Source organism: Setaria italica, chromosome VIII (assembly GCF_000263155.2).
Source record: "Setaria italica strain Yugu1 chromosome VIII, Setaria_italica_v2.0, whole genome shotgun sequence".
NCBI lineage: Eukaryota > Viridiplantae > Streptophyta > Magnoliopsida > Poales > Poaceae > Setaria > Setaria italica.
The window spans coordinates 5083179-5096534 of NC_028457.1; the positions used below are offsets into that span (position 1 = coordinate 5083179).

Genomic DNA, 13356 nt, shown 5'->3' on the forward strand with positions numbered 1-13356 from the left:
TTATGCGCTTTTGAGATTGTTGTTCAATATCTTGCATATATCTTTTTGATGTTTATTGGTTGTGTCTAATGCAGGACCAACGACTTTGAGGATACCTCGGATAAACTTTTGTATAATGCTTTGGGCATTGCTATTTATCACGGATGGCTGATGAACCCTCAGGTATAAAAAACACACTTATACGAACATGTGCATCCCAGCGAAGTATATCTAAATCATTGCCAGGATTTAATAGGAAATGCAAAAAATGTGTGTAGCATTGTTTTTCACATTGTTAGAATTTCCTTTACCCTTGTGCTTATCTCAGCATAAATAAATGACATTGCTGGATTTGTACCACAATCTACCTCCCTAACAGCTTTTATTAGAGGCATTGTGGCTTGTAAAAGTGAGATCACATTAGGCTTCAGATAGCAATCTTTCCTTTTGCTAAAGAAAGAAAGCGACTATCCCTCTCTAACTCATTTTTATTTTCAGGATACCAATACCAGCGAAGCAGTTGGCATTGAAAGTTCTGCGAAGTTGATTATCGAAGCTGACGAGTTGATGAAATCTGAATCCAAAGGCAAAACTGACAGATGGTCACTTCTTCAAAGTATTTGGAACAACCAGTTCACTTCGTATGGGTATGTCCTTAGTCTATTGGCATTGCTTTACTATTTTGTTATGTACTAATGGTATTTTTCTCAAAATTACAGGTTTGCTCATTTGTGTAATGATGTCCCAGAAGGGGTTGTGTGTCTGTTATACAGGGATGAAAGAATCAATGTGCTGTACAAGGTATGGCATCTCTCCTTACTACAGGAATGTCCCCTAATTACTTCTTTGTAGGATAGCGCTAAAGGACAACTCTACCCATAATATATTTATAGATCAGAGCGAACATGTATAAAGGTCTACAAGATCAGATTTGAACAAGAAGATCTGATCACAAAAATGTATTAAAAGTCATCCAACAATATTATTCAGATGATACCAATTAAGAACTTATTTGAGGCTCTTGCCTTAGTATTGTATCTGAGTTTAGCATTCCTTGCCATCTGTACTCATGGAGGGCTCTTCTAAAAATTTGTAGAACAGTTGGCACCCTCTACCATATAAATAAGTGTATTTTGGTTACGATTTTTTATTTTAATTTGTTCATGCAGCATAAAGGAATGTTGCATGTTGTAGTGACTGCTCAAGACGTATTGCAAAATTATCCTGATGCTCTGTGGAGGAAGTTGGAGAAGGTAAGTAATTCCGGATTTGCTCATTTTTTCTTTCACTTGTGTTTTTATCTGCCATATTACTTGAAATTCACTCACTGCTGTCACACATGCGCACACACGCATATAGATTTACAAGCATACACACATCTAGGAGAGAGGATTAGACTCGCTCCAGCTGACACATTAGCAGCCATGGAAGGCACACAAAACCTCTGAGCTACCCAATGCTCTAATCACTTGCATCCATATACACTGGTAGAGAATTGGCCTTTAGTCCCGGTTGGTAGGGTGCATATCTCTTGAAAATCCATCCGGGATAAACCAACCGGGACAAAAGGGGGGGTCTTTAGTCCCGGGTCTTTTAACCGGGAGTAAAGGTCCCCCTTTAGTCCCGGTTGGATTTCCCAACCGGGACTAAAGGGTTACCCTTTAGTCCCGGCTGGATTCCAACCGGGACTAAATGGCGCTTGCATGGCACTGCCGTGACGCCTGAATTTTTCATGCATGAATTCCGTATGAATAGGGATAAAGGAAGGAAAGAATAAATAAAGATCCTTTTTTCTATTGCATTCCATATCTTTTGTCCTATTTTCTATTGCATTCCATATCTTTTGTCCTATTCTTCTTTCCCGGGGAAGGGTATACTTAAAAAGAAAAAAAGAATAAAGGGTTAATTCGTTCTTGATAGCCATTTCTTTAACAAGTGAATGGGAACATACTCTAGACCGGAATCCGAAGAAAGTACTACTTGATCATTTCCACCAATTTCAAGTCTTTATTACGATTCCTTTTATGAGGAAAAATGTCTAATGATTTAGATTCTCTCATTACTAATCCTGTATGTATGCATCACGTATACGTAGTACCACGGCCCTTTTAATTTGTTAACCTTTAGTAGTTGAGATTTTTTTAGAACAAAATCAACTAGTATTTAAACGAATGGGATTTGTAATTATACAATTACTATATATATACACAATCCTTATACACAATTCATATACACAATTCAACTAGCTTAGTACAAATCGATCATAATTAGCGCGTATTATATATACAAATAAATCAAAGTATCTTCCTACAATCTTCCCGTCGTGGTGTTGCTGATCGGAGTGTCTAATTGTCGTCCATCGTAATTAAATTCTCCTTTTGGATTTACCACCTCGTCCATTATGAATCCAATAAGACCTTCACATATTGCTGCTACTCTTTCTTCCTTCAAAAGTCCTTGTTGAATATTTAACATCTATAATTTGGAAATTTGTGAATGTTACATGAACAAATACATATAAGGAGCTAGAAAATAATTAACTAGTAATAGTTTTATTTTACGTACTTTAAAGTTGTGCGGCGTCATCTTCGGTCCCTTGGGTCCCATAAAACTGTGCATGTGCTCACAGATGTAGTAGCCACATAGATTATTCCCGGGTTTCTGTCTTAAGCACTTCAGTGCGGAAAAAAATAAGTTATGAAATATTCGTGTTATACAATGTAATAAATGTGCAGACTGCATACGTACCGGGAAGTCTGTGTTCCATGTAAGTTTTTCTTTGAATGGACCTTTGTGTGTCCTTATGAATTGTTTCCATGCGCTGCAGATTAGAATAATGAATAATATAGTGTAACAGGGAGAAAATTTAGGAAATAAATTTTTGCATAGAGATAAAGGTCCAGAATTATTACAAGTCTAGCATGTCTTGCAATTCTTGGTAGTCCACCGGATCTTTCCTTAACGAATCGAAGACAGTGACGTGGCTTCTTTCAGGCTCAATTATAATAAGGATCCAGTGGAAGCTGCGTGCGTGAAATGTTCATGCATATTAGAGCTAACTAACATGTAGAGATAAGGAAAAATACATCGAAAGTAGACGGTATACACACACTTACTTGAAGTTGTATGGAAGTAGTATGAAATCCTTGCATGTTTGTTTGTCTAGGAAATTGTATATTTCCGCAAAGGTTTTTTCCGGCGCTAATTGTATCTGTTGTTGGTTAACTACAGATGAATCCATGAAGCCTACATGTAGGTACGCCTCTTGGCGGCATGTCTGAATTAGCATCCTGCATGAAATGGAAGATGAAGTTAGTACGGTGACGCACGCCAAAATTTACATGTAGAGATAAACGGACACTTACAGAATCCAAGCACTGATCAGAGAGACGTCCAGGGCATCATGATGGTACACTTCGTATATATCCTTGAAGTCTAGCCACAACACTTTCTTCCCTTCACCGTGAAAATCTATCGGTTTAACCTTCATGCCGATCATCTCCATCGAGTCGGCGGATGCCATCATGTACCATTGATGGAATGCGTACATCTTTGTTGATAGCTTCCGTACCAATGAAGGCTTTACTAGAGGTTTGCCTAGCTCATAAGGCCACTTCGGCTCAGGGGGCGGTGCAGTTGGCGTCTCAACTTGCCCTATGTATTCATCAAGTCCCAGACCTATTTCTTCCATGAACTTCAAAACATTTGCTTGTTGATCCAAGGGCATTGCTTTTACCCGTTGAGCATCTTTTTTTGATAAATGGATGAGTTCGGGGACTGGACCGCTGGAAGATGACTTTCATTTTCTTTTATCCTTTTCATTAGCCTTTACTAGAGCCCGTTCATAGTTTGACAAGAGTGGTATCCTTTTCTTGGCTCCTTCTTCCATCCTGATAAAAAAGTTTAAATCTCGCCGATTTACTGGCGGTGGCTCCATCTCCCTTGCTTTTTTTTCTTCGGCTTGTTTCTTGAACCACTCAGTGGCCTCTCGTTGGATTTCTGCCCACTGTTCCGCATGAGACATTGCCTCAAAGCGTTCCTTACGAGTCACTTCAGGCTCCTTTGTTTTCTTCTTTCTCTGTCTTTGCTTGGGAGGCGGTGCTCGTGACTTCTTTAGTGGTGGTGCAGGTTCCTTCAAGGGGGCCGCTCTTGGTGCCGGCGATGGTGGTCGGGGAGGGGTGTTGTTATTGTCGTCGTCGCTCTCAGCACCAGGATGTGGTGGAGATGGAGATCTTGATATAGATGGAAGGGACGGTCCTGGAGCAGGAGATGACGGTCTCGAGGTATGAGGAGAAGGTCTCTGCTGGGGATCTACGGGGAGCGGTCTTGAGGTCTGAGGAGATGGCTCCGTGCCGGGAATAATGATGTAGCGTTTTTGCCATAGAATGATCCCATGAAGCGCATCTGCTAATGTCTTTTCCCCGTCGCCTCCCGGGAAGTCGAGCTCTAGACCTTCATACTAGGGATCAACTATTTGCTCTACGCAGACGCTGGTGTAGCTTGTTGGAATTTCCATGCCATGACTGCTCTGCCCCGTCAGGGTTGCTAACGCACTCCCGTACTGTTGGGGGGAAATATTAACGCTCCCCTAAGACACCACTTAAGGAAGCAGACACGGAGGCCTGGGCCCGCCTAGACTTAATCAAAGCTCCGCCTCGCTCGACCAAGACGCCAGGATCGGGAACGTCCGACCCCCCCTCCTGCAAAGTTTCCACCTCGCCCGACCGCGACCCCGGGGTCGGGAGCGCCCGACCCCTCGCGTCGGGGTTCCGCCTCGTCCGACCCCAAGCAAAGGGGTCGGGTGCGCTGGGGCCCCCGGGAGCGGGGATCCCCCTCGGATGCGGTCCAGATGAGCAGAATAGACAAAATCCTGTGGGCCCCCCCGTCGGCCTCGCCATAAATGCGCCGCAGGCCAGGCAGAGGGAAGGACGACCGCGCTCCTCACGCAACCCGGCGCAAGTACCCGTGCACGACCGCTCTGTACAGGCTACAGTGCCAGCGGCCAGCTCCCATTCGCCTCAGGGTACTCATGGCCTGCGCCGACCGGAGCAAAGGAGAGAGCGGCCTGTCCTCGGGTCCCACGCACCCTCGGGTCCCGCGCATCCAACAGCACGGATGTGATGCTCTCCCTCTCAGCAGCCATCGCCCGAACAACAGCATCCACCTTCCTCCCTAACGGACGTTGGGGAAACGACGGAACGCCCTCATCATGATCTGATACCTATGAGCATCGAAGTAGCTATATGCAGGGAGCAACAACACTTGGCACACGGCGACCTCCCCCTCCGGCATGCGCGCTTAGGATCTTGCTCCTCCTTCCTGCCGTAACTTTTACCATTCTACGCTTTACTCTTTACAGTCCTTTTTACCCGATCCCAACTGTAACTCCGGCCACCCCCTTGCGATATAAAAGGAGGAAACCCGAGGCCGGAGAGGGGATCAGCTTCTTCTCCCGCAAGCCATAGCACACAGCAACTCTTCCTGAGAGCGCGAGCACAAAGAGACTTGGGACCAGTCCCTCTCTCGTCCATCTGTAACCCCCTACTACAGAACCCCGCATGGACAACACGAACATCCTCGATACTGGACGTAGGGCATCCTTTGCCCGAACCAGTCTAAACACGTGTCTCCCACGCAACCATCTGAGGCTTACGCGCATAAAAGAAATTTACTAGTCTAAGTCCTGATCCGCTGATCTTGACAACGACAGTTGGCGCGCTAGGTAGGGGACCTTTGCGCGTTCATCTCCAGCCTCAGATGGCCAATCGCGATAGCAACTTTGCTCCGGGCTCCCTGATCCGTTTTGGGAGCCTGGACTTCCTCGCCACCGGGGAAGGGATCGAGCTGATCGCTGTCCTCGTCCTGCCCGCTCGTCCTGGTGCCCTCGGCCCCGCAGCCGGGACAGTGGCGAGCGGCCGGTCACCTGCCAGAAGGACCTCACCAGAGGGACAGCCCTTCGTGCTACGCAATGCCACGGGGGCTTACGGTCGCCTCCTAGCACGGTCCTTAACCACGTCGCCCGCGAGCAACGAGCTCGTAGGCACGGCGAGGACAATCTCCGACGTTGGCTCCAGCAGCAGGAGTCCCCGCCCCTCGCGCGAGTGCCTTGTGGTCGACGCGCACTCCGAAGGGTCCAACGGCGATGGCGCCGAGGGGAGACAACGGGCTCCCCCCTCGCGCACCGCAGCTACAACTGGAGCCTTTCCCAGGGCCCCGGAGTGCTCTCGGCAACCAGAAGCGCACGCGGGCGCTCGCCAAGAGGAAGAACACCCCCACCACGAGGGGGGAGCGCGACAACGGGCACGCGACGTCCAGGAACGCATCTGTGCGGACGGAGAGCGTACGCCGCTCTTTGCCCGCGCTAGCCAAAACGTCGCCGCCGCGGCGGTGTTACTCCGATAGCTCCCCGAGCCAGCGACGCCCGAGGAGCGACGGGCACGCCAAGAGATGCGCAACCTGCTCGAGTGCGCTGCCGTCCAGCAGGCGGAAAGTTCAGTGTCTTGGCGACGCAGGCAGAACGCCAGCCGAGCGACGCATGGCGTGCCCCCGGAACGGCGGGGGGAATCCGTCCATCAACCCCCTCCGGGGGCGAATCAGGCCGCGTCCGCCCGACGAAACCCGCCGCCCGCGGTAGGCGAGGCTCGGTCCGTCCACCAACGCGTCGGTCTCGTCCGCGACGCCCGCAACACCCTGAACGCGCGGAGGCGCTCCCGCGCGGACAGGGGGGACGGGGCCGATCGAGGCTACCACGTTCACCGTGGCGGGCGCTACGACAGCGGGGAAGACCGCAGCCCGAGCCCCGGAGCGGCAGGGCCTCGGGCCTTCTCCGCGCGCATCCTAAATGCGCCCTTTCCGCCGCGCTTCAGGCAACCCACGAGTGTAGCCAAATACTCAGGGGAGACAAATCCTGTACTATGGCTCAGCGATTACCGGCTTGCATGTTAAGCTGGCGGGGCGGACGATGACCTGTTTATCATCCGCAACCTACCCCTTTTTCTGGCAGACTCCACACGAGCCTGGCTAGAACATATCCCTTCAGGACGCATCCGCAACTGGAACGACTTGAAAGAGGTTTTCGTAGGAAACTTCCAAGGGACGTACACGTGCCCCGGCAACTCCTGGGATCTCCGAAGCTGCCGCCAGGGGGCGGACTTGTCCCTCCGGGATTACATTCGGCGCTTCTCCAGAAAGCGCACCGAGCTCTCCAACGTCGTCGACGCCGACGTCATAGGAGCCTTCCTAGCAGGGACTTCTTGCCGGCCCCTCGTCCATGAGTTAGGGTGCCGAGGCCCGCGAACCACGGAAGAGCTCCTCAACATCGCCACTAGCTACGCCTCTGGCAAAGAGGCTGTCGGAGCGATCTTTGATCGTTCCAAAGGCAAGGCGAAACAGGAGGAGGACGCCGACGAAGGCACCTCCAACCGCCAACAGAAGAAGAAGGGCAAGCAGCGACGCGAGGCCCCCCTCGTGGCTGCAGTCGAGCGCAAGCGGGGGCAGCCGCCCCCCGAAGGCGCTCCCGGCTTCTTCGACAAGCTGCTCGAGGGACCGTGCCCGAACCATGAGTTCCCCGTCAAGCACGCCTACAAAGACTGTAACCTCATGAAGAGGTACTTTGTGGGCAATCCGGTGAAAGGTGACCGGAAGCGGAAGCCCGACGAGGAAAAGAAGGGCGACGAAGAGAAGGAAGATGACTTTCCTAAGGTCGACGGCTGCCTCATGATCCTCGGGGGCTCCGCGACGTACGACACCAAGCGCCAGCAAAAGCTAGAGTGTCGGGAGGTCTACGTGGCCGAGCCTGCGACTCCGGCTTTCCTCGATTGGTCCGGACCGGCCATCACCTTCGATAGGTCCGACCACCCGGGACGCGTCCGGCATCCGGGGCGCTACCCACTCGTCGTCGACCCCATCGTCGGTACGACGCGCCTCACCAAGGTACTCATGGATGGGGGCAGCAGCCTCAACCTCCTCTACGCCGAGACTCTCGACGCTATGGGGATCGACCGCTCCCGCCTCCGTCCCAGCGCAGCACCCTTCCATGGCGTCGTGCCAGGGAAGCAGGCGATGCCTCTTGGGCAGATCGACCTGCCTGTCACGTTTGGGACCCCTTCCAACTATAGGAAGGAGGTCCTCACCTTCGAGGTGGTGGGGTTTCGCGGAACCTACCACGCCATCTTAGGACGGCCGTGCTACGCGAAGTTCATGGCAATCCCCAACTACACCTACCTCAAGCTCAAGCTGCCAGGACCCAACGGGGTCATCACCGTCGGCACGACAGTCCAGAAGGCATATGAGTGCGACGTGGAGTGTTGCGAGTACGCAGCGGCCATCGCTGTCACGAGCGGCATGGCGGTCCAGCTTGCTGAGGTGATCGAAGATCGGCCCGACGCCAAGCAGTCGAGCACCTCCTTCGAGCCCACCGAAGGTATCAAAGAAGTCCCTCTCGATCCCGGCTGTTCCAATGGCGGGGTTGTGTGGATCAGCGCGGCCCTATCCCCCAAATAGGAAAGCGCGCTCGTCGACTTCCTCCGCGCGAATAGCGACGTCTTCGCGTGGAAGCCCTCGGACATGCCAGGCATCCCGAGAGAAGTCGCCGAGCATTCCTTGAACATCAGGGCCAGCTCCAAACCAGTGAAGCAAGGCTTGCGCCGTTTCGACGAAGAAAGGCGCAGGGCCATTGGTGAAGAGCTCCAGAAGCTCCTGGCGGCCGGGTTCATCAAGGAAGTGCGCCATCCCGAGTGGTTAGCCAATCCTGTCCTTGTACCAAAAAAGAATGGGAAATGGAGGATGGTGTGTCGATTATACCGGTCTCAACAAAGCGTGTCCAAAGGATCCGTTTCCTTTGCCACGCATAGATCAAATAGTCGACTCAACCGCCGGGTGCGAAACCCTCAGCTTCCTCGACGCATATTCCGGCTACCACCAGATCGCGATGAAAGAGGCCGACCAGCTCGCTACCTCTTTCATCACCCCATTTGGCCCCTACTGCTACGTTAAGATGCCGTTCGGCCTCAAAAACGCGGGGGCTACCTTCCAGCGATGCATGCTGAAGTGCTTCGGAGATCTCATCGGGCGGACTGTTGAGGCCTTTGTCGATGACATCGTTGTTAAATCCAGGAAGGGCGACCAGCTCGTTCCCGACCTGGAGCTAGCCTTCGAAAGGCTGAGGGATAAGCGAATCAAGCTCAATCCCGAGAAATGTGTGTTTGGTGTCCCAAGGGGCATGCTGTTAGGCTTCATCGTCTCTGTGCGCGGCATCGAGGCGAACCCGGAGAAGATAGCGGCCATCAGCGACATAGGGCCAATCCAGAACATAAAGGGAGTGCAGCGCGTCATGGGGTGCTTAGCATCCCTAAGCCGCTTCATCTCGCGCCTCGGCGAGCGAGGGCTTCCTCTCTATCGGCTCCTGAAGAAATCTGACCGCTTCGAGTGGACCAGCGAGGCACAGGAGGCACTTGACCGACTCAAGGACCTCCTGACAAAGGCCCCAATTCTAGTCCTGCCCGCTGACGGCGAGACCCTTCTGCTCTACATCGCGGCAACCACCCAGGTGGTGAGCGCGGCCCTAGTAGTGGAGCGGGAGGAGGAGGGGCACGCTCTTAAGGTACAACGCCCGGTGTACTTCATCAGCGAAGTCTTGTCCGAGTCCAAGGTACGATATCCTCAAATCCAGAAGCTCGTCTACGCCGTCCTCATCACGAAGAGGAAGCTGCGTCACTACTTCACCTCCCACCCGGTAACGATCGTCTCTTCATTCCCGCTTGGTGAAGTAATCCGGAACCCGAATGCTACAGGGAGGATCGCGAAGTGGGCGCTTGAGCTTATGGACCAGGGTATCACCTACGTCCCCCGTACCGCCATCAAGTCCCAGGTACTTGCCGACTTCGTGGCCGAGTGGACGGAGGTACAAGCACCGTCGGCGACAGAGGAGCAGGAGTACTGGACGATGTACTTCGACGGGTCGCTGATGAGGGCCCGCGCCGGAGCAGGCCTCGTCTTCGTCTCTCCGTTGGGCGTGCGCATCAGGTACATGATCCGCCTCCATTTTCCTGCATCCAACAATGTCGCTGAGTACGAGGCCCTACTCAACGGGCTCTGCATCGCCATCGAGCTGGGAATCCGTCGGCTAGATGTCCGGGGCGATTCTCAGTTGGTCGTCGAGCAAGTCATGAAGGACTGGAGCTGCCATGACCCTAAAATGGCCGCCTACTGCAACGAGGTCCGTAAGCTCGAGGACAAGTTCGACGGGCTGGAGCTCAACCATGTCGCAAGGTGCTTCAACGAAGCCACTGACGAGCTAGCGAAGGCGGCGTCCGGCCGGATGCCCGTCCCCGACGGCGTTTTCGTTAGCGACCAGCTGAAGCCTTCAATCCGTTATCTGGAGCCAGCAGGGGTCGGCGAGGCATGCCCAGCCCTGGGGTCGGGACCCGAGCCGAGGGAGGTCGGCAGCGCGCACCTGTCCCGGACCCGGGCACCGGTCCCGAGGGAATCAACGCTGCCTTACCCGACCCGGCCCTGGAAGCCAAGCCATCCGACCCCGTGGTTATGGAAATCGCGGCAGGCCCCGCGGAGGGGGCCGACCCCCCGACCGACTGGAGAGCCCCGTACCTCGACTACCTCGTCCGCGACACGCTCCCGACAGACAAAACTAAAGCACGCAGGATCACGCGCCGTGCGAAATCCTTCACCATCATCGACCAGGAGCTCTACAAGAGAAGTCACACTGGGATCCTCCAGCGCTGCATCCCGATCGAGCAGGGAAAGGCGCTGATCCAGGATATGCACGCCGGGGCTTGTGGTCACCACGCTGCGCTAAGAACACTTGTTGGCAATGCCTTCCGACAAGGTTTTTACTGGCCAACCGCGGTCGCGGATGCTACCCAGGTAGTCCGAACCTGTGAAGGATGCCAGTTCTTTGCCCGCCAAACTCACCTGCCCGCGCAGGCGTTGCAAACCATCCCCATCAAGTGGCCGTTTGCGGTCTGGGGGCTGGACCTTGTCGGACCCTTCAAAAAGGCACCCGGGGGCTTCACCCATCTTCTCGTCGCTGTCGACAAGTTCTCCGAATGGATCGAAGCAAGACCAGTGGCGCAAATCAGGTCCGAGCAGGCGGTACAGTTCTTCACCGACATCATCCACCGCTTCGGGATCCCAAATTCGATCATCACCGACAACAGCACGCAGTTCACTGGGAAGAGATTTCTCCAGTTCTGCGACGACCACCACATTCGAGTGGATTGGGCGGCAGTGGCGCACCCCCGCACGAACGTGCAAGTCGAGCGAGCCAACGGCATGATACTCCAGGGTATCAAGCCACGGATCTTCGACCGCCTTAAAAAGTTCGGCGGACGGTGGGTTGCGGAGTTCCCAGCGGTCCTCTGGAGCTTGAGGACGACCCCCAGCCGGGCGACGGGGTTCACCCCGTTCTTCATGATCTACGGATCAGAGGCCATTTTGCCCACCGACCTAGAGTACAGGTCGCCAAGGGTCAAAGCATACGACGAACAAGGAAACCAGGCATCACTCGAGGACGCACAAGACCACAGCCGCAGGATACAAGGCCGCGCCTTCAACGTCGGTGATCTAGTGCTCCGGCTCGTCCAAGATAACAGGGGTCGGCACAAATTGACTCCCCCATGGGAAGGCCCGTTCATCGACGTACAAATGCTACGGCCAGGCACCTACAAGCTGGCAACTCCCGACGGGCAAATCTTCAGCAACGCCTGGAACATAGAACAGCTAAGGCGCTTTTACCCATAGCTTTTATTTACAAGTTATGCATAATCTTGCCGTCCTTTCCGTTCTGTCATTTAAGCTCAGGGGCATCTGACCCTGGCCTCGTCTCAGGGTCGCATACCCCTCGGGGCTACCAGTTTTGTTCTTCTGCGAAAAAAGAAACCCTGAGCCACCTTGGCTCAGGTCTTTTCATTTAAGCTCAGGGGCATCCGACCCTGGCCTCGTCCCAGGGTTGCATACCCCTCGGGGGCTACTAGTTTTGTTCTTCTGCGAAAAAAGAAGGCCTTTTCCTTTAAGCTCAGGGGTATCCGACCCTGGCCTTGCTCCAGGACCGCATACCCCTCGGGGGCTACCAGGGGTCCCGACCCCAGCCGTTGGGCGCCACCTAAAAAGAAAACTGTTTTTTCTTTTCTCAGACCGAACACTCCCTTTCGAAAACCTTTGGACGCAAAAAAGGTAAGGATGTGTGAACGGTGCTCAGGCAAGTTGCGATCGGACCGCGGAAAAACCTACGCCCCAGCGGCTACGGCACCTTCCCTTATCAAAACTTACTGACGCACCCGGCAACGCATCCTAAAGCTTTCGAGCCCAAAGGAATAACAAAGGGAATCGGGTTCTTTTGCGCAAACAAAAAGTCATAAGAACAGGCCCATATGGCCAACGCAAAACAAGTTCAAAGGACTGACATAAGTACAAACTTTTTTGGGTGCGAGCCCGGTACAGCTAATTCGCAGAGGGGTCGGCAGGAGCGGCGGCTTCAGGGTCGGCAGGAACGGCGGCTTCAGGGTCGGCATCAGGGTCGGCAGAAGGGGCGGCTTCAGGGTCGGCAGGAGGGAGGACTTCATTCTCCAGGAGCTTCGCGAGGGCCTCCAACGGCATGGTCACCCCGGCGTCGATCTCGTCCAGCTCGGCTTCGGTGTAGCCGGCGCAGTACCCTTCACTCATCCCGGCAAAGTTAATGCTAGAATAGTGAGAGCCGAAGACCCCAAAGGCTCGCCGCACGCCAAGGCGAAGCGCGTCCACGGTGATCTCACGACGGCGATGGCGCACCTCGAGGACACGAGCCGGCAGAGAGCTCGATCCCTCCTCCGGAGCTACACCGAAGTCCTCGCAGACGACGTGGACCGCATCTCGCAGGGAGCTGTGCTCGCCGCGCTCCTCGTCGAGCAGAACCCGCAACGTGGCGATCTCACCTACGGGAGCCACCCAGAAAACCCCACCGAGTCAGAGGGCAGAAAACAAACGACATAGGAACACGGGAATGGAGAAAACCTCACCGTCGGCCTGGGCCTTCAACTCACGCTCCCGGTCGGTGCTGCGGGACAAGGCGGACTGAAGCCCCTGCACTTGCAAACGGAGTTGATCGTTCTCCGTGCGGAGGGCTCCACGTTCCCCCCTCAGCTGCGCCAGCTCCTCGGCGTCGCGGCGGGCCCTCTCAGATGCCGCGGCTTTAAGCCCCTCGGCATCGCGGCGGGCCCTTTCCACGATGGCCTGGAACTCCTCGAGGTCAAGGCGGGCCTTCTCGGCGACGGCCTGAAGCCTAGCCTCCGCACGCTGCGCCTCCTCTAACGCCGCCCGCTCGCGCCCCTCCAGGTCGCGGACGACTCCCTGGGCGGTGCCAAGCTGCAGGGACAGGTCCCTGGT

At 54.0% G+C, this 13356-nt stretch overlaps 1 protein-coding gene across 1 annotated transcript; it reads left to right on the forward strand.

Moving 5' to 3' along the window:
* The first annotated feature begins 150 nt into the window (after window positions 1–150).
* Window positions 151–13281, forward strand: LOC105914899. Its single transcript, XM_022829457.1, has 5 exons — window positions 151–162; window positions 478–626; window positions 699–780; window positions 1149–1232; window positions 13093–13281. Exons 1-5 carry the CDS (start codon window positions 151–153, stop codon window positions 13279–13281), a joined length of 516 nt encoding a protein of 171 aa, XP_022685192.1.
* The last annotated feature ends 75 nt before the right edge of the window (window positions 13282–13356 follow it).

What these genes read in the sequence shown, in the direction of transcription:
- LOC105914899 (XM_022829457.1), top strand. An exon ending in AACCAGTTCACTTCGTATGG is followed by an intron (nt 627 to 698) that starts GTATGTCCTTAG and finishes TCAAAATTACAG; the next exon opens with GTTTGCTCATTTGTGTAATG. An exon ending in GAATCAATGTGCTGTACAAG is followed by an intron (nt 781 to 1,148) that starts GTATGGCATCTC and finishes TTGTTCATGCAG; the next exon opens with CATAAAGGAATGTTGCATGT.